Source organism: Anser anser (assembly GCF_964211835.1).
Source record: "Anser anser genome assembly, chromosome: 15".
In the NCBI taxonomy this organism is placed as follows: Eukaryota; Metazoa; Chordata; class Aves; order Anseriformes; family Anatidae; genus Anser; species Anser anser.
The window spans coordinates 13,406,177-13,424,763 of record NC_139736.1 but is presented as its reverse complement, the minus strand read 5'-3'; the positions used below and the strand labels follow the sequence as shown (position 1 = coordinate 13,424,763).

The 18,587-nt window shown below is 44.7% G+C and overlaps 1 protein-coding gene across 7 annotated transcripts in view; it reads left to right on the top strand.

The window, feature by feature from the left end:
- The window catches only part of SEC14L5 (SEC14 like lipid binding 5), a 39,817-nt gene that overhangs the window by 9,686 nt on the left and 11,544 nt on the right, over positions 1-18,587 (top strand). For 6 of the 7 annotated variants that reach the window (XR_014572727.1, XR_014572728.1, XR_014572729.1 and 3 more), the window contains 5 exons: positions 9,501-9,650; positions 9,766-9,897; positions 11,700-11,828; positions 12,500-12,719; positions 14,485-14,597. Coding sequence is in view for 4 of the 7 variants with exons in the window: in XM_083799969.1 (XP_083656095.1) it covers positions 9,501-9,650; positions 9,766-9,897; positions 11,700-11,828; positions 12,500-12,719; positions 14,485-14,597 (744 nt within the window). In the remaining 3 variants the exon portion in view is untranslated. The remainder of the gene's footprint in view (positions 1-9,500; positions 9,651-9,765; positions 9,898-11,699; positions 11,829-12,499; positions 12,720-14,484; positions 14,598-18,587) is intronic. The other variant, XM_083799968.1, reaches the window with a different exon arrangement.

The following is an 18,587-nucleotide window of genomic DNA, read 5'->3' as shown; positions in this document are numbered from 1 at the left end:
TTTCATTTTCTGGTATTCTTTTGTGCCAGCAGCGATGGGAGGCTTGTATACGCAGCCTAACTGAAAGCAGCTCCTTGCTATTTTAGCTGTCAGGATTAAGGGTGGGAGGGGAAACTCTGAGTGTTGTACAAGTGATCTAGCTGTTAAGGTCCTGATGGCCACAGTTCCTTTCCATACACCTTTTTGAAATTATTTTTATTTGTACCTTTTCAGTATGAACATGCATGGTATTACAGATGCTAGATCTTTAAGTAGCTTTATGTAATGACTGCTCTCTTGTTGCATTTAGCACACTGAGTGTATAAAGAGATGGTTTAAATCCTGATACGTTGGCCATGCTCTGCTCTCTAATGCTGCAGTGTCTTAAAGGGTTCAATATTTCACTGACTGATGCTGTGATTCTCTTGCAGCAGAGCCTCTAAGCCTTTATTGTGCCAGGTAGACACCACAATGTGGCCCAAACAGCTTGCAGTACACGTTGGTTACCAGTATAACGTACAAGCAGAATGATGTCTCGCAAGAATCATGTTAGTTCTGAAGGTTTGTTTAGTGTGACAAGTTCAATGTGTGTCTTCGCAGCCCATCCGGGTCTCAGAAAGGCTGCTGCCATCTCTGCCACATCAGATGTGCAGACTGGCTGTCAACTACAGTGCAATGTCTTACAGTGCCTGCAGCGCAGATGCACCACAGAATACACTGGGATTTCCTATGTATTTAATTGTAATTACAGACTCCCCATCTGGAGCTCCAAGACACTGTCATTAATCCAGCAACACCACAGGCTGATTTAAATAAAGAAAAGTAGAATCTTAACCAAAATCTTTGATGCCAGTTCGTAGCCTCCGCTTTCAAGCGTGAACTCTGGAAAAAGAAGAGCGCTTGCTGCAGGGAGAGCAGAGCGGCTTCTGGCAGCTGGCATCCCTCTGAAGCCACGGCGATGGTGCAGCTGATCAGAGGGCTGTGCAGAGTAGCTGCAAAGATTGGAGGGGAGCTCTAGGCACAGCATCCGTGAGAGTGCCTGCAATGGCCTGCTACCCACTGTGTCCTTGGGTAGCTGCGGATAACATGCGCTAGAGCTTTGCAGTCTGTAGCCCGAGTGCCCAGTGCTCGAACGCTCCTTTGAATCTGCTGACGTAGATAATGACGCAGATTTCAGCTAGTGTTGGAAATAGTATTTCTGGTTGATGGTACCCTAGAGATTGAGAAACGTGCAAGGGGGGAAATATTTTAAAATAGTTGTTTTTCGATGCCCAGTCCCTGTCGTATATGCCATGAAAAGTCCCGACAGCCATCTGAGCAGTCAGTAAGAAATGGATACTTCCCTCTCAAGCTGAATGCACTCGCCGTAGCAGGATTTTTGGGTATATAACATCTGCCTTTTGAGTGCAGGCAAAATCATCTTCAGATCTGGATGGTCCGTTTCCAACTATGGTCCATGCCAATGCTTTAAGGGAAGGCAGTTTCCTCTGTCTTTTTTTGGCTGTGTTCTGAAGGTAGGTTTGTTGTGACTGTCAGGAGTTACTGGGTTAACATTTTATATGCTTACAGAGGATCTAGTGTTGACTCAAGACACGATGCTTCAGTGTGACTTGATGGTTTGAAGCCATGCTGTCAAGATGCACTATAAATATCCCCTCATCTTACTGCTGAGAAGCATTTGGCAAAAGAATTCTGAAAGTAATGATTCCTGTGTCAGCTGGGACGATTCTTCACAGCTGTATTCATTTGTTCAGTCCCTGTGCCCTGCCACCACCTCCTCCTGTTATTAAGCAGGCTGAGAGTGAGCAATAGTCAGGCTGACTTAAAGAGCTGACATTTCTCTTGAGATGATGGTGTGGGACATTTCCCCTCGAGCAAGTTGTTTGTTTGGTGAATGCTGTATGCCACAGCTGCTGGAAGCGGGTGGAAGAAGAGCTTATTTGGATTTCTGGAGAAATGCTGGCAACATCCGTGTACCCTGGCCTGCTTAGTGTGTGTTGAGGGGGTCACACAAGTCCCTTTGATAGATCTGCACTGCCAGTGCTAAGGCTCTGTTTGCTTGGTAAGGATGGCACAGGAATGGATGGTGCTGGCACCATGTGTGGGTTTGGAGAGAAGACTTAAAGTAATTCGATCATTCAAGGAATCTGTACAGGGTAGTCCCTGTTTTGTTTAATCACCTTCTCCTGCTGCAACGTGGAGGCTTATTGCCTTGAAGGAGGATGATTAGTTTCTCGGGCTTAATTTGATGAGCGCAGTCTGTAAACTAAGCTGTAGTTCAATGGCACTGCAGCATAGCACAAGGGGACAGCACAGCTAGAGGTGTCACCACTGTCTTGTATTACAGCAGCATCAAGAAGACCCTTCTGTCTTCTACTGAATATATAAGTACAGAAGTTAAAACTCTTGAGCAGGGACTAAAATAGGTGAGAAAATTTAGAACTGTTAAATCCCAGCCAGCATGGATTTTTTTTTAAACTGTTAAGCATGATGACCTGTCCAAGTTTGACTCTGAATTATGGCTGATACATGTAAATTCTTACAGCAGCTTCTGGCAACAACAGAGTGCCCTGCCAGCCATTAGGCATTGCTTTGCGAGCCAGCCTTTTTGATTTGGGGTGATTCACTGAGCAGCGTGCGTGTGATGTAACACTTGATTGTTCTGCTTTGCTCTTTAAGGTGTTAGTCACCCGAGATGTCTGCTTCCTTGCCTTCCTAGCTCAGTCTATCTGTCTCTTTCCACAATGGGCTATGGCAAATGTGTCCAGCCAGCTAGCAAGAATTCCTGGATAAGGCGTTGCTTCCATGGCTGTTTGTAAAGGCCAGTGCATTGTGCTCTTTGTGACTTGAAGTGCACCATCACCAACCTTCTTCCCTGGTAAGCAGAGGAGAACACTATCGCAGAATAGCAATGGGATATTGTTCCTCCTCAGACAGGAGGTTGGGCACGGTGGTAATTTCCCGAGCAAGCTTTGTGCAGCTGCAACGTGTGTCCTGGTTTCGGTAGGTTTGCCATGTCACTCGGTTGTGTCTGTATTGTAATGGACAGCTGCTGCTCCCTGAATTGTTTCTTTCAGCAAAATCTGAAGAAATGAGGCAAACTATTGGCTGTAGTCCAGGGAAACAGAACACTGGGCCAATGTTCATAGCCTGGGTAACTGTGGTCCAGTGGACTTCTGGCAAATTTCTTTCTTTCTAGCAAAATTGTTTTCTATCAGCCCCAAAAGATTTTTATGCTACTTTGCAGATGTTCTACACCTCTTTAAAGGGAAGTTCCCTTTCCCCTGACTTCAGCACATTTCTGTACCCCAAATATCCGTTTGATCCCCCCAGCTGTTTCTATGTGTTGTGGGATTTTTCTGCTGCCTGTAGCTCGCAAGAAGCATGTATCTGTTCTAGGGATTAAGAAGCAAATGGATTATTGTCTGGTGAATACATATGCAGACCCTTTGTTTTCCTTCCAGCACTTAGGCTAAGTAGTAGGACGGTTTGTTGGATGAAATGATTGCTTTTTCTACTAGAAGGCAATAATCTGAAAATACCTGAATCTGGAGAGAGATATTTATGTACCATTAGAGCTGCTCAAGAGATAGTACAAATTAGAAGTGACAAGGGGTCTTATCTTGCTCTTGGCATTTCTTTTCGAAAGGATGGTAGTCTGGACACCTGTAGATCAAAACTTGATGTTGCATCTTCTCCTCTTTCCCCATTCATGTGAACATAGATGCACATTTTCTTACTTTATCCTGGCAAACTGTACACGGCTGTAACATGATGTTAAGGAACCTCAATAATACAAATGTAAACCCTGGTCGTGAAAGTTTGAAGTGTTTTAGGCCTTAATGCAAGGAGGAAATCTTTTACTTGTAACCTATTCATTTGGTATTGACTGTGGCAGGTTCTGTCTTCATCAGGTGGGTAACAGCTTAGTTCCTTCATGCATTCTATACAACATAATTTTCCCCAGTAGCTGAGGTTTTATACTCCTGAAGATCCCTCTTGAATTCAGCTTGGCCTACAAGAGTCATCCTGTGGTTTTTCCAATTCTGTGCTCTTGCCTGAATCTGAAAGATATCCCTGAAGCTGTCACTAAGGAGTCCCACCAGTATTTAAAAAAATAAAATAAAAAAGACAGCCATTTAGCCAGTTTAGAGCACCAGTTAATCAAGTAGAAGATGCACATCTTCCTGCCAACTGCTGTTCCAACATAACTTGATATGTTCCTGTATGATTTTGTGGACAGCAGCGTTTAGCATGCAAGCTTTTTGCTTACTCTGCTAAAGGCTCTGCCTGCTGATAGGGAGGAACCAAACCAGTCACCTCTTTGGTGTGTATGGCTGAGAAGCCTGAACAGTCACAGCTCTTAGGGGTGCCTGGTGTGGGGGGAAAGTCAGAGCTTTGTATACACCCTGGTCCTGACTTCCTGTGTAATCCACCTCAGTTTTCTTTCCTGAAGTAAGAGGATAACGTTCCCTTTGGGATATTACGGTAAGAAACCAGATCTAACAACAGCTGCGTGGTTCTGGAGCACATTGGAGCTGCTCTGGACCTAGCAGGCTCTGGGCTGGAAGAAACTAGAAGGAGCCTGTTGGTGTGCAGGAGAGCTTGTTTTCTGAGGTGTTTCGTTTCATGCAGTAATTCAGTGCTTGGACTTCCTGTTGTTTTTGATTCCTAAGGCTTCTGTTATATAATTGATTTCAAGGTCACTTGCTAAAAGGTTGTTGAAACTTGCAGAGGAGAAACAGGAGTAGCACTTATGAAAGATCTAACCCTCTGGCTATGTGCTGTAGTGCTCTGGATCACAAAGGAAACAGCAGTGATATAGCCATTGCCAATCTACTGGAGATTAAACCGGAGAGGGGAGCAGCAGCACTTGCACTGTTGATACGTCTAACACCTTGGTGCTAGGAAGGTGCAGGACCTGCTCTGGAGGAGGGGATTAGTCAAGTGAAGTCCAGAATGGAAATTTCCCCTTCTCTCTGTGGTGGTGAGGCTTTAGAATGTTGTTTTTTGGTTTTAATGCTTGTATTCACGTATAATTTGTTCGCATTTGGCATCCAGCTGACCTTCAGGGCAATCTCTCTTCACAGACGCTTTTTTTTTTTTTCTGTACTGGTTATTGAGTACTTGCCCAACACTTCAGGACGCTTAAGTGCGACTTCTTTGGGTTGTCCTCAGAGATTCTCTTCTCATGACAAAAACTATGAAGGTGATTTTTGTCTGCCACATCAGTGGTCCCATAATATGAGAGTTCAAACAGATCCCAAATTCCTTTGCTGTACCAAGCTCTCTCGTGAAATTTAATGATGTGTAATTTCAGTCTGATGAAGGTGACTACAATGGTTTAAATGACACTTGTACGTTGGTTGGATTATATATATAGTCCACTACGGAAGGGCAGCGTTGCACTGTTTTTGCAACAATCCTGCAAGAAAACTGGGAGAAAACAGCTTGATTTACAGTAGGACATCAGTGGGCCTGATCCACCAGCTCTTGTGAAATGGTTGTTTCAGGGATTAGGAGAGTGCCCTAATCTGAACCTGTAAGAAAAGAATTAGTGTAAACTGGGATGTTGAGAGAGTTTGCTTGGATTACCAGGTGCGTGCTGTGCTCTGGCTTGCCTAAACACCTCCTGCAGCTGTGCTTGTGGATTTTCTTCAGTCCAGTCTGGTGTGGAGTCAACAGAAGAGAGTGATTGTGCTAGAAAAGGAGCCCAAGTCAGGATTCAGGCTGAAGTGCTGGCTTGACTGGGTGGGAGGATTTGCAGGAGGCACGCAAAATGTTCACTAGTTCTGCCTGTCAACGCTAATCCCAGAAGGATTTAGAGGGCAGGGAATGGCTTCACTGAGCCTTTTTTAATATATACATGCTGCTGTTCAAGACTTCAGTCATCAGGGTGGCTGTCTTAAAGAAATATAGTGGGCATGTACTTAGGAAAAAGTAGTGGCACAATACTGCTGTGATTCCCTCAGCAAAGAAGGGAGAGACAAGTTACAGCTTTTATATACAAGTCAGCACAGAGTTACAGCAGCAAGGAGGCAAGAGCACGCACGGGCAGCTCAGCAGCTGAGGTATTAAAGCAAGCTAATAATAAGTCTTCTGTGCCTTTCTGTCGTTCACCTCGCAGTCTGCACAACTGTGGAGGAGGAGAAAATAACGACCAGTTCTGGTACTGGCCAGAAAAAAAATTAAGATATTTCTATGTCTTTGATTTCCCTCGACTTGTCTGCTGGAGCAGAAACATGCTGTTGTGTATAGATGCTGATTTTGCTGAGAAGATGCTGGGTGCCAGAGATAGAGTGCTTTCCTGGTAGCTCGCTCTCTTCAGTGGTGAAAGATTCAGCATGTTAAGTGTAAGTTTTGTGACCGAAGCATGGTGCTTCAGCTGTCCTTCACGTGATCTCAGGCATCTTTGGCCTGTTGTATTTTTAGAGTTGTTGTTGTGCAAAGAAGATTAGGAAAGGACTTAATATCAATGTGTAAAGGGGATTCGTTCTCAAATATGGATACGGTCTACCTATGCAGGTGATGGGTTTGCACTGTTAACTTAGTTATATCACCAGGGCTTGGCATAGATGGCTGTTCCCTGACCTTTTTTCATTCTCCAGGTGTTGTTCAGCTGAGACAGTGACTGACTGCACTGTGTTAATAGTTGGTCTGATTTTGGTTTTGCTGGGTTTAATGACTGTTTACTGGGAAGCTTGCCTCCAGCTGGATCAAGTGTGTACTTGGTGGAGGAAGCGACAGCTGTGTGTTGAGAATCAGTGGCCTCATCTTTGAAACAGAACCAGAGGTGCCTGGATTCAAAGGTGTTGTTTGGAGCTTCCAGTTTGCCATAATGGTCTTTCAGTGGCAAGGAGGCACTCGTAGCCCTGTATTCTCGGTGAAACTGCTACAGTGAGGTCTTTGGAGGTTATCCGTGCTTTGTTTGCTGTCCTAGTGGGAAAACATCCCTTGGTTCTCTGCAGACTCCTTCCCACGTGTCTGTGGCACAGCCACAGCCCTGAAAGAGTGGAGGAAGAGAAGCTGAGATCACCATTCTTGAGCCTTTCTTCCAATCCAGCTGCTTTGCATTTCTAAAATTTGTGAGAAATCTGGAGTATCTGGGGCAAGGAAACCTTGGCCAGCCTTACTACTGACCTGCAGGAATGGGTGGTGCTGGCCCAGCCTTTGTTTCTTAGGGTTATTGCCGCACCACCCCGTGGCACCCGTGTGCCCGCAGCCGCCAGCTGAGGTGGAGAGGAGCTGGGCTGCGGGTGGAGGTGGTAGGCCCTGCGGACAGGAAGAGGGCTCTCCTGGGTAGCCAGACAGTCCTGAACCCTTCCCACGTCAGCTCCTGGTGCTCGAGGTGTTTTCTAGCCTCTGCACTAGCTGCTGTTCCCAAAATTATGGGGTTAACTGGGGCCACGTCCTCGTAGGCTGAGGTTTTCAGCAACGCTTCTTTAAGGGCACGCGTAAGGAGGCTTCAGTTCCAGTCACTGAAAACGAGTTGCCAAATGTTCTGGTATCCCAGTGGCCTACAACAGCGTTTACAGCTTTCACTGTATGAATATTGAGACTCTAGTGATGAAAAATGGGTCGTCTGGGCGGCCTGAAGAGACTCTCACTTTGCATGCTAGAAAAGATTAACAAGGGAAAAGAGGGTAAAGACTCTGACCTTGAGACAGCAAGCGTGTGGAGGATGGGGAGTTGGGAGAGGGCATGCAGAAGTACAAGTAGGAAGTATTAATTTGGCCTGAGCAGATCAATGTGCTGGTGACTGCAGGCAGTGGGGAACAGGTGATAAGGGGTGCGCCTTTCTGACCCATGAGGGAAGGGCAGAACACCAGGAGCAGATAGCTGGAAGCATCCTTTGGCAGGGCCCGGCATCCATCTTGTCCATCTGAATTTCCATCATAACCAGTTAAGCTCCTTAGAGCACAGGGTTTGCTTTCATTGTATGGAGCCAGTTGGACTGGTGTTGGAAACAGTCACTTGCTATGGGAAGTTTTATATTCACCTAAAGAGCTTTCATTTTTCTGGAGATCAGAAGGGAAAAGCACTGGTGGAGGTCTCACAGATGCGGGGAAAGATCTTTGGCAGATATGGCGAAGGAAGCAGAACGTTACTTGGTGTATTAGAGAGGATGTTTTAAATACATATGTACTTTGTTTATGGCCAGAACTTCAGCTAGTATTTTGCTTGTACTTTTATCATGATCGGGTAATCTGAAATAACTTCTGTTCTGTTCAGAGATCTAGGATCAGAAGACGTGGAATGAGTCCTTAAGTGCCTGAGCTATTTTAAGAGCAGGTATTATTCCCAGCACCAGGGTACATGAATGCATACTGGGGCAATCAGCCTTTCAGAGTGCTGTGGTAATAGAGAATGCAGCCACCCCAGAGTGTGCCCATTGTGTTCTCTGTGTGCTGACAACTGAGCCAACCTCAATTATTATCACATTAATGCTTTTTTCGTGTATGGTAGATAAAAATATAAATACTCATGAGAAAATTACATGCTGTATAACACGGTTGCATCTTACACAAGGTGGGAAGATGGCAGCAGTTCATAGAAGTTATTCCATCGTCTGTGGAATGATCAAAGATCTTAGGACCAAAACGATGCAGCTCTGTTGATAATGCCATGGAAAGAGACCACAGGTTCTCCTCCAGTCACAGCTGTAGCTGAATCCTGGGCTTCCTGTACAGCTTCTACCAGTATTGCTTGAATCCTACATTTAGGATAGCAGCTCAATAGGCAAGGCATTTTTCCTAAATCAAAGGAAAATGTTCCATTCTGCAAAAATCTTGCCGTGTAAGGAGATTCCCAAGCAGAGTGAAGTTGGGAAAGAGGAGGAACAATAGGTAACATTTATGCCAGTTAACTTCATTTGCCGCAAGTGCGATAGAAAAATGGATTTTTTGCTAGAGCTGTTAAAGAACCTTTGGATAAAAGTTTTCAGATGGATGTGAGTCAATTAAATCAAGGAGGGCTTCAGAACCAGGAACAGAATTACTTTAGAAATGGATAGATGAAGGCAACTGAGTAGCCCATAATTGGTGTTCTTACCTTTGGTAGTTTGGAGCTGCTAGAACCATTAAACAAAACACGTCCCATTTTTAGGGCACAGGAGTATTAAATATTTTAAATAGCTTCTTCATACAGGCAATATATCTGACTTGAATTTTGTCATCTCTGGGTCTTTAACTAGCAGAAATCAGCATAGTTGGCCTTGCTTATGACAGCTGAAGATTTGGTTCCTAATGTTCAAGTTAGGATTCCCTTCCCACTACCTTTTAACAACAGGCTTTTATTTCCACTTCATTTGTGAAAGAAATGTTAAGATGTGCTTAGCTGGATGACTGACACAAGTGGGTGCCAGCTTTGTTTATACGTGTTTTGATTTAACTTCCCTCCCTTTTTCTCAGGCAAGAAAGCCGTCTGTTTGTTGGACTCTTACTGTAAGGGAATTAAGTAATTCAGAGAGAGTTAAAGTTTATCTGGCCAGGAGATGAAACTTGCACGGTTTTCACTTCCAGGCATATGAAAAGCGCTTTCCTACATGTCCGGAGATTCCAGTCTTCCTAGGGAGTGAAATCCTGCATGAATCCAGGAGTGACGATGGAGCTATACATATCATTGAACGGAGCTGCAAACTGAACGTGGATGCTCCCAGGCTGCTAAAGAAGGCAAGTTAAACATAAGGGGTGGAGATGTTGTTAGCTGGCTCAGATCATTACTGATTCCTAAGGCTGCCCTTTCTCTCCGTTTTTTAAAATATATTTGGTTCTTCATCCTTCTCAGATTGCAGGCGTGGAGTATGTTTTCTTCATACAGAAGAACACCGTGAACTGGAAAGAGCGGACTCTCCGCATTGAAGCCCACAATGAGACTTTTGCCAACCGTGTTGTCGTCCTTGAGACGTGCAGCTACTCAGTAAGTGCCTTTTTTCTGTTTGCCTGTGAAGAAAGTGTTAAAAGTCATGTGCTAAGGTACAGGGTGAAGTTGTTTGAGTGAATTTGAACACTGGACTGTAACACTACAGTTAGATACTGGAAGGCCGCTGGGTTTTAGAGAGCCTCTTCCAGTGCTTTTGTGGGGCTTGAGAAACTTCATAAAATTGACTGACTCTGTGGTTGGAGTGTTAAGCTCTAGAGTGAGAGTAGAAAAGATGGCTGGTGCTTCAGAATTGACAGTGTTCCCTGAGTTTTTCGGCTTGAAATTCAGGTTGCTAAAAGCATCTGGAGCTTGGGCATATATTTAGATCTGGATGTTTAGGAGGAAACCTAAATTGCCAGAGAAGTCTGGTAATTAACTTTTTGCCAGCAAGTAAGTCAAAGTTTTAGCATCTCATCGTGATCTTCGTGCTCTAAATTTTTGGGTAAATGTCTTGAGCCTTATTTGTGGCCTGGGATGTCTTGCTTTATGGCTGTATCTTCAGCAACAGTGTGTCATTTCATCCTAATTGTGCTATTAGGGATCAGTCACCATTAAATAGCTTCACCTGTTTCTGGAAGCAATCAGATAGTGGTTTTTGTTCCCTAAACAAAAGTCCAGATCCTGTTACTTACCTGCCCTTTTGGCAACTGGGTAACAGCTCAGCTTCTTGGGAGTGAGCAAAACTTGTAAGTAGCTTGTATTTCAAGCAAGACAAATAATTTAAAAGTTATTCCCATTTTGGATGGAGGGGAAGGTCCTGAGCCAGAGATCAGTTGGTGGCCACGTGGGGTTTCCCAAAAATGACAGGAAATCAAACTTCCATCATTATGAAAGGCACTGACAGTTCTGAAACACTGCCAGGTCGACTCAGGAATTGCTCAGACACTGTCACACTTGCTGATTTTGGCTGTGTTGCCTCCGGCTTGAGTCCCTCGGAAGGAAACGTTAACAGCTGGGCTTTGAGGGGAGTGCTTTCCTGGAACAGAGCAGGAGCTAGCTGTCTGCATCCTCAAGATGGTTCTCTGCTCTATTTTTACCAGTTCCCTTTTCCCTGCCAGAATGCACCGGAAGCAGGTTTATTCTCATCTTTCCTTTTCTGTAATGCTCTCTGAAGCAACTTGTAGAAATTTGATCCTTCTCTTGCAGCTGCTTAGTATTTTTCTCTGGAGGATTTGTCCTTTATAGAGCTCACTGTATATTTGTGAGTGGACTGGATTATTTTTTTTGTGCCAGTTTGTGAACAGCAGCATCTACAGAGAATAGAGTCCCCTCAGAAAAGGGTTAAGTTTAGAAGAGGAAGAGGTTTTGTAGGTTGTAACCATATGTAGGGTAACCCAGGGGAAGGTGGACATTGAACTGACAGTGGGAAAACTCCCAGGTCTGCCATGCATGTTTTGGGGAGGAATACTGACTTTCAGTGGCTGAGTTCCCTGTCCAAAAGCAGAAAATATAAATATTTATACATATATATAAATATATTTAGCTGTTTTAGTAGAGCTTCTGCTAGTGATGTTACTGTTCAGGTGTGCTGGTTTTTAAGCTTGTTTTCCTTGTGCGGGTGAAGACCACTTCTCTAACCACAAAAGTTCACATGTCCAGTTCATGACCCGTTTCTGTTACGCTGGAAGAATTAGTCTGACTGTTAAATGTGGGTGTGTCAGTGCCTTGTAGGAAGCTTCTTCTGCCCCCTCCCTCCGTAGCTCTGGAGATTAAACAGCTTATTCATTACCGGAGCAAGGGCCCTGCCATAATGTGAGGTACCTGCTGCCATCCAACCCTGTGTATGTCTTTGGGCTTAGGTTCACCCTGAGAATGAGGAGTGGACTTGCTTTGAACAGTCTGCATCTCTCGACATCAAGTCATTTTTTGGCTTTGAAAGCACAGTGGAAAAAATTGCCATGAAACAGTACACTTCAAACATCAAGCGGGTAAGATGGGCTTCCCTTTGTGCTATTAGAAAAAAAAAATCAAACGCCTGCTTTGTGTGCCTCAGTTTTCTTTTCTGTAAAATAGACCTGCTGTAGTTTTATATCCTCGCTTATGTCTCAGAAATTGCTCAGTAGAACAAACAAAGAAAAAAACAGTGTGTGGTGAGCAAAAACAATCTGTTCACTGAAATGTTTCTGTGCAGGAGAAGGAGCAGGCTGTGCCAGAGGAGGATTGCAGTGGATGCTGTGGTGCCAGGCTCCTCAGACACTGAGGACACTGTTCTCATGCAGGAAGAGAAAGTTCTGGGTAGAAGTCAGCACCCTGCCTCTCCAGTGTCTTGTGGGAGAGGCACTTTCTTCTGGTGGCTGTTTCCCCTGGGCTGCAGAGGAGCAGTGTGGCTGGCTGATAGGTAGTAGGAAAACAGGATAAAAATGTCATAAAGGTGGTTGCATCCACAGCATTGCAATGCGCCTGGCCATTGCTGTAATTCACTGCTTGTACAGTGCTTTCATGCTGAAATTTCTCCAACAGGTTCATGCAGGTGGGAGGAGATGACTCTTTCCATTCTGTTTAACAGCATTAGTCATCTATACTGAGGAAGACCCTGCTGCACCTTGCTGGTTTGGAGGAGATGGGGCGTTTTCCCTAATGTGAGCTTTTCCCCTTTCAGGGCAAGGAAGTGATTGAACATTACCTGAAGGAGCTGATCTCTCAAGGGGTCACATTCATCCCTCGCTGGACACCTCCTGCTGTGTGCGGACAGGCGGCTGAGCAAGCACCAGCAGTTGGACACGATGCTGATGCTGTGCCCGTCGAGGCTGGGGCTCGGGGAACTACCAAAGAGCAAACTGGCAGCTCCTGCCCTCCAGCAGAGGCTGTCAGCCCCGATGGTATGCAGTGTCCAGGCAGTAGCAGCTGCTGGCGATCTAAATGCCTCGAGCATCACTGACTAATGAGTTTATTTTTATTTTCTTGGCATGAGACTTTTCTTCTGGGTTGCTGGTGGGGAGGAGAGAAAGTTATTTCCTTTCTTCAAGAAAATAACAAACAATTGAGTTGTTTTTTTTCCCCCTCCCAGACTGAAAAGCCAAGAAAAACTATATAGGCAGTATGGGTATTTTCTGAGTTCAGAAAAAAAATCAGTTTGGTCTGATCTTGAAAACACTTTGTACTTTAAACTGGAGAAACTTAAAGATATTGTGAGTACAGTGTAAGTGAATTTATAGTTAAATACTTTGGCTGTTTCAAAATGAATGTTTTTCAGGGTTGGTTTGGTTGTTTTTCTCCTCATATTAATCCAAGACAAATGCATGGAATGATATTGCCTAACGCATTTCTCACCCAAAATGTCTGAATCAAACTTTATCGCCAGATCAACACACAAAAAGATATCTTCTAGACTAAAGAAGGTTCTTCTCTGACAGAAAAAGGAGAGGCCTTTTGATTTAGATTGGTGATATTGGAAATAGTTATTTCTCAGAAGCAGACAGCACTTCTTTAGCTGAAGGTAACTCAGGGAAAAAGCTTGGCATTTGGAACCTTCCGGGGCTCTAGTCTCACTGGGCCTTCTCTTGTGACTTCTCTCTATTGGAATTCATCCGTAAACAGGACACAAATCCATAGGGAAGCTGAGTACAAGAAATGCTTCTGTGCTTTGAGATTAAAGTTAATCTAAGAGTGGCAGATCCTGTCTAGCAGAAGAGGAGCGTAGCTCTATTTCTGCTTTAATCCCTTCACGAACTTGAATATACTTCCCTGGGTCTGCTCCTCAGCTTGCTAGCTCTGTGGATTCTGTGGGGGTGTAGCACTTACCAAGTATAATTTCTGTATTATCAGTCAGAAGCAGCGTATCCTGTGGGTGTCCGGTCCTTTTTCTGCACTTAATGGTATCTGCCGAAAAAGGAACAAAACCAAAAAATCCTGCATGAGGCAGAGCTAGCTCAGAGGTCCTCCTCCCAGCCCTTCTCATGTGCTTGCATGCCTCCAACACATCCACTGGCCTGTGCTGCACCCTTTTGGGTGCCATGTTGTCCTTCCTGGCATCTGCACATACAAGCCTTGGACAGCACATCTGTGGCTATCTCTGAATGCTAGCAGGCTCAAAGCCCTTGTCCTTTGTCTCTCTGAGCTGGAGGAACCTTGAGCTGCTGGTACGCACAGGGCATCCTCGTGCCAAAAACCACCCTTGCTGTTGGAAATGTTAATATTATTCTCCCTTTCCCTCTGGTGTCCATAAGCAGAATAACATTTCAATTTTCAGATAGCTGCCTTTTAGCCTCTTGTCGTTGAAATTGTGAGTGAGATCTTTAGGACATGAGGAGATTTAAGTACCCAGGCCTTGGAGTGTTTAATGAGATGAGTGCCAGAGCTCACAATATTTCTTTAAAAGCTCCTGCTGGAGTAGTCAGGGTTGAATGAAATCAGTGTTCTGAGAGACAAGTGGAGCGATCTGGCTTTGATTCCTCACATGCTGTCTGTGTCCGTATGCCCTAATCACCATGAGACTCGCTTGCTTGCTTCCCTCAGGCAGCTAAAATGAGGGCATTCGTGCTTTTCCGGTGCAAGTCATAAGCAACCTGATGTGTAGAAATAACTGCCTATCTCCTTTCTGGCTATGCCAAGTCTCCTCTGAATTGCTCTTTTTTCTTTCTCCAGCTGACAAATTGGATGCTGATTACATTGAGCGATATCTGGGCCAGCTGACTCCAATGCAAGAGAGTTGCTTGATCCGTCTTCGTCAGTGGCTTCAAGAAACGCACAAAGGCAAGGTGGGTGGATAGTGCAGAGAGCACACCTTTGGAAGCCTGAATGCAGTTGTTCTTATAGCTTGTTTTGCCTTCAAGGCCTACAGTAAAACTCAGGGTCATGGATAATCCGTGTGTTGAGACTTGACTGTTTTGGCAAGGTTGGGTAAAAGGCCAGGGGTGGAGAACAGCCTGTGTGATCTCGCGGCAGGATCCAGCCACATCATGAACTACAGCTGCAGTGCTGTCAGTACTGGAAAGGCTGCACTGTGGTATCAGAGCACAGTGGCTCAGCCATGTATCTAGAGTAGGCATTGATCAGGGCCTGGTTGTCCAGACCGACCGGTGTGGGTGCATTGCATTTCCCAGGCCCTGCAGGGTGGGGTGGGAGATGTGGCTAGCTGCGCTGATCGTGCAGCCCCTCTCCCTTCGTCTTCAGATGCTGATCAGTGAGGCAGTCGGTAACACCTAGCTCTGTTACTGCCTCAGCAGTGTGCTCTGCGTGTTGTATCAGGCAGGTTGTATCAGCTTGCACAGCCTGGGGCTGAATTCTTCTGAGCAGAATTCGTTCTGATCTTGTTTTAATCTCCTTTATCAAAATGTACGATTTCAAAACCACACGGAATTCAGGACGCAGAGACCATCTCACCTTGTGGTGTGAGGTATGTTGTGTAAGCCTCTAAAACAGAGGAGCTGAGGTCACTGGATTGAGGTGTGTACAGCTAGAGTTGGCCAGCTAGTATAGGTGAAAACGTGTTTTTCCCGGAAAAAAGCAGCATGACTACTGTAGGCTAGATGCATCTCTGCTGCTGCTGTGATGTTCAGCAACTGCTTGGGCTCCTCTCAATCAATGGGGAGTCCCTGTATTGGGCAAGACAATAAGGGGCATGTGGCTGAGAAAAGAAAAGACCTGGAGCAGCTTAAATGTCTTTGGAGGGGTGTAACCACAGATTTACTGATGCAGAGAGATCGGGTGGTAAGGAAGAACGGACCAAGAATAGCAACAGACAGAGTAATTGGGTGGGCAGAGTAGATAATGAGCCCATAGAAAAAGGGGAAAACAGGAGAAAGACAGTTGGAGCAAGTGATCCCCCTTGAAAATGGAGTACAGCTAGATGAGGTTTCAGTAGTAATAGCTTCCTGGCCTAGAGGATAACTACTCAGTCAGTCACACAGAATGGCTTAGGTGCCACTCTGCATTCATGGGCTTCGGAAGACTTTATTTTTTTTTAATTGTCCTTTCCAAGAGAAGCAATTGTTTACAAGGAGCTTTGCCAGCACTTTCTGAATGCTTTGCTGTGTCTTTCTCAAAGCAGAGAGAGCGTATCTCATCTGAGTATGGGGAATTTAAGCATGATTTTAAGGCCCTGTTCTCTTTTGAAAAGACTCCTGCCTATCACCCATGTAGAAAATTAGGAAAAAAAAAGTTGTTACTGAATCCAGTGTGCCACAAAGTCCCTTTGTGTGAGCGTGCTTATGGGTTTTGTTGGTACCTGTGAATGGAAAAACAGTTTAACCAAAAGACAGCAGACTGAAGAGAACAGTTGAGGTAGGGTGTGAAAGTCTCTGACAGTCTCCAGGGACTACCAATGCTGTTCAGTCTGTGAGAGCAGATACATTCAGAACACCAAGCACCCGTCAAATCTGTGTAAGGCCACTGGTATATGGCAGCATCAACAGCAGGTTGTATAACTTGGGCCATGTCCTGGAGAGTGGTGGTTGCTATCATCAGACAAAGACTATGGGAATGAATGTATAGATATGTATGCGTATATATACACACACACAGTGGAACAAAGGACCCCTTAGAGGACTGCAACAAGCAGACACAAAACAAAGGGCAGGGATCTCCAGGCATAGCTGTGCTCTGAAATATAGGACACGTTTTTTCAGGTCTACAGTGACCTGTCTAGTAAAACAGCATGGACTTCTGTGTGATTGGTAGGAGATATCTCAGCTATTGGGTATCCAGCTGAAAATGAGCCGTAGATGGGAGCAAGACTGTGAGACTTTATCCATGCCTGTGATCTAAAAGGGTCTCGGTTTCAAATGGACGAAGCATGTTCTAAATGTTTGCCTGTTCTGTGGGTGTTTTTTTCCCCTCTTAGAGGCTGGGGAATGGAAGCTGGAAAAGGTAAAGCGACAGCACGTGAATAAAGTGAAACAATAGCCTCTTGGGGTGCTTGGAGCACCGTGAGCTGCACAAGCTCTTGTTCCTCCTGACAGCTGCTTGTTGAGCTAGGTACCTCGGCAAGGTACAGCTGATTGCTGAGTGCTCTTTGTGACAGCCGGCAGCTGCCTGTACCCTTTGTGTAGGTTTTGTGAGCTCTGTTCCCCACAAGGTCTTGAACAAGTGGGAAGGATGCTACTGGCTATTTATACTTAAACCCCCTTCCTGCTCACCTGTGTGCTTTTCTTAAATCACAGATTACCTGTCAGAATAATACAGAATCAGGAGCTCGTCCCACATCACTTGCATTTTCTCTGGAGAGGCTGTTATCATGCTGTAACATCCTGTTTTTTTAATTCGGAGCAGAGATGTCCTTAGTGCTCTACCAAAAAGATCTATTTGTAGATCTCCTGTTTCTTGGAAGCTGTCTATTCTTATTTTTGTCCTCTTCTGTCTTTCTATTTCACTATCCGGATCCTTGTCCCTTCCCATAATCAGATTTATCATTGCTCTAAAAAAAAAATCTGAGTATTTGAAGACAGTCTTCAAATGGTGTTAAAAGTGCAGTTACTTAAAGCTATTAATGAATAGCTTTGCACCATATAGAACAGTATGTGCAAATTTGCTAGTAAGTAGAACAACAGGCTGAAATTAAAACTTTGTTTTCTTGCAGGTGGGAGTTGCTGCTTTGGTTGGACAAAGATAATTAAGAGACTAATTCTATCATGAGTAGACTAAGTCCCCTCAGAGATCCCTACCTCTGGTCCATAAGTGCTGAATTTGCCTCTTACCTGTAGTTTTGTGCAGTCCAGGTTTGAAAACCATTGAAAGTAAGAAACCTGTGTAACAGCCAACCCTTCTCCCTCCTCTTACAGGATATGCAGGACTGTTACAAAAGGGTTTTTGTCTGTTGTCTTGTGAGTAATGGCTTTCTCTGAACAGCAGAAATGCTAATGTCAATTATCCAAGGAAAATTCGGCTGTCTTTAATTTTACTATGATGCAGAAAATTTGGGGGATGTTCTTCTAAATACATCTGAGATCCTATTTGGAAAAGCTGCTCTTTTCCTCTAAATGACATACAAATGCAGTTTTGCAAAGTGTTTGAAATAAAGCATTGTGTTGAACAGCATTAATCATAGAATCATTCAAATTGGAAAAGACCGCTTAAGACTGCCTAGTGCAACCTCTGACCTAGTACTGACAAGTCCACCGCTGAGCTCCCGTCTCCTCTTCAGGTGCTTCTAGGCTTGGCTCTAGGCTGCCTGAGCTCTACCCACCTTTGTACGGAATCAATTCGTAGTAACCCTTGCAGCTTCATATCAGCCTTTGAAACACTGCTGGCAGCTTTGCTTTCTTCTTTGCTCTCTGTTTTCATGAGCCTGTCAGTGAACAAACAAAAGAGCTTTGACTCCTGAACGCACGCTTTTTTGTGTTACAGCAGGGCTCAGATGGCTGGCATTGTGCTAAGCACAGTACAGACGCTCCAGAGACTATTCTAGCCCTACAGAACTTAAATTTTTAATGGAAACTTGATGTAGCAAATGAGGCCAGACACTTTTGGGGGAGTTGGGGTGAAGGGACTGAGAAGAGAAATCAACAGTACATGCAACTAGAATCCAGCTGTTTTGACACCTGACAAGCTTTTAGTCCCATTTGCCAATTTTCTGAGATCCATTAGTTATTGTTATACTACCTACTACCTAGTGTTACTGCCTGGTTTTCTTTTGGTTTTCAGCTAAGGGAAAAAGATAGGGGATTTGGAAGGAGGTTGGAATAATCCCTTCTACAGCTGTGGTTTGGGAAGGGTTTTGTGCCTATGGTGCTAGAATTACTGACCAAATG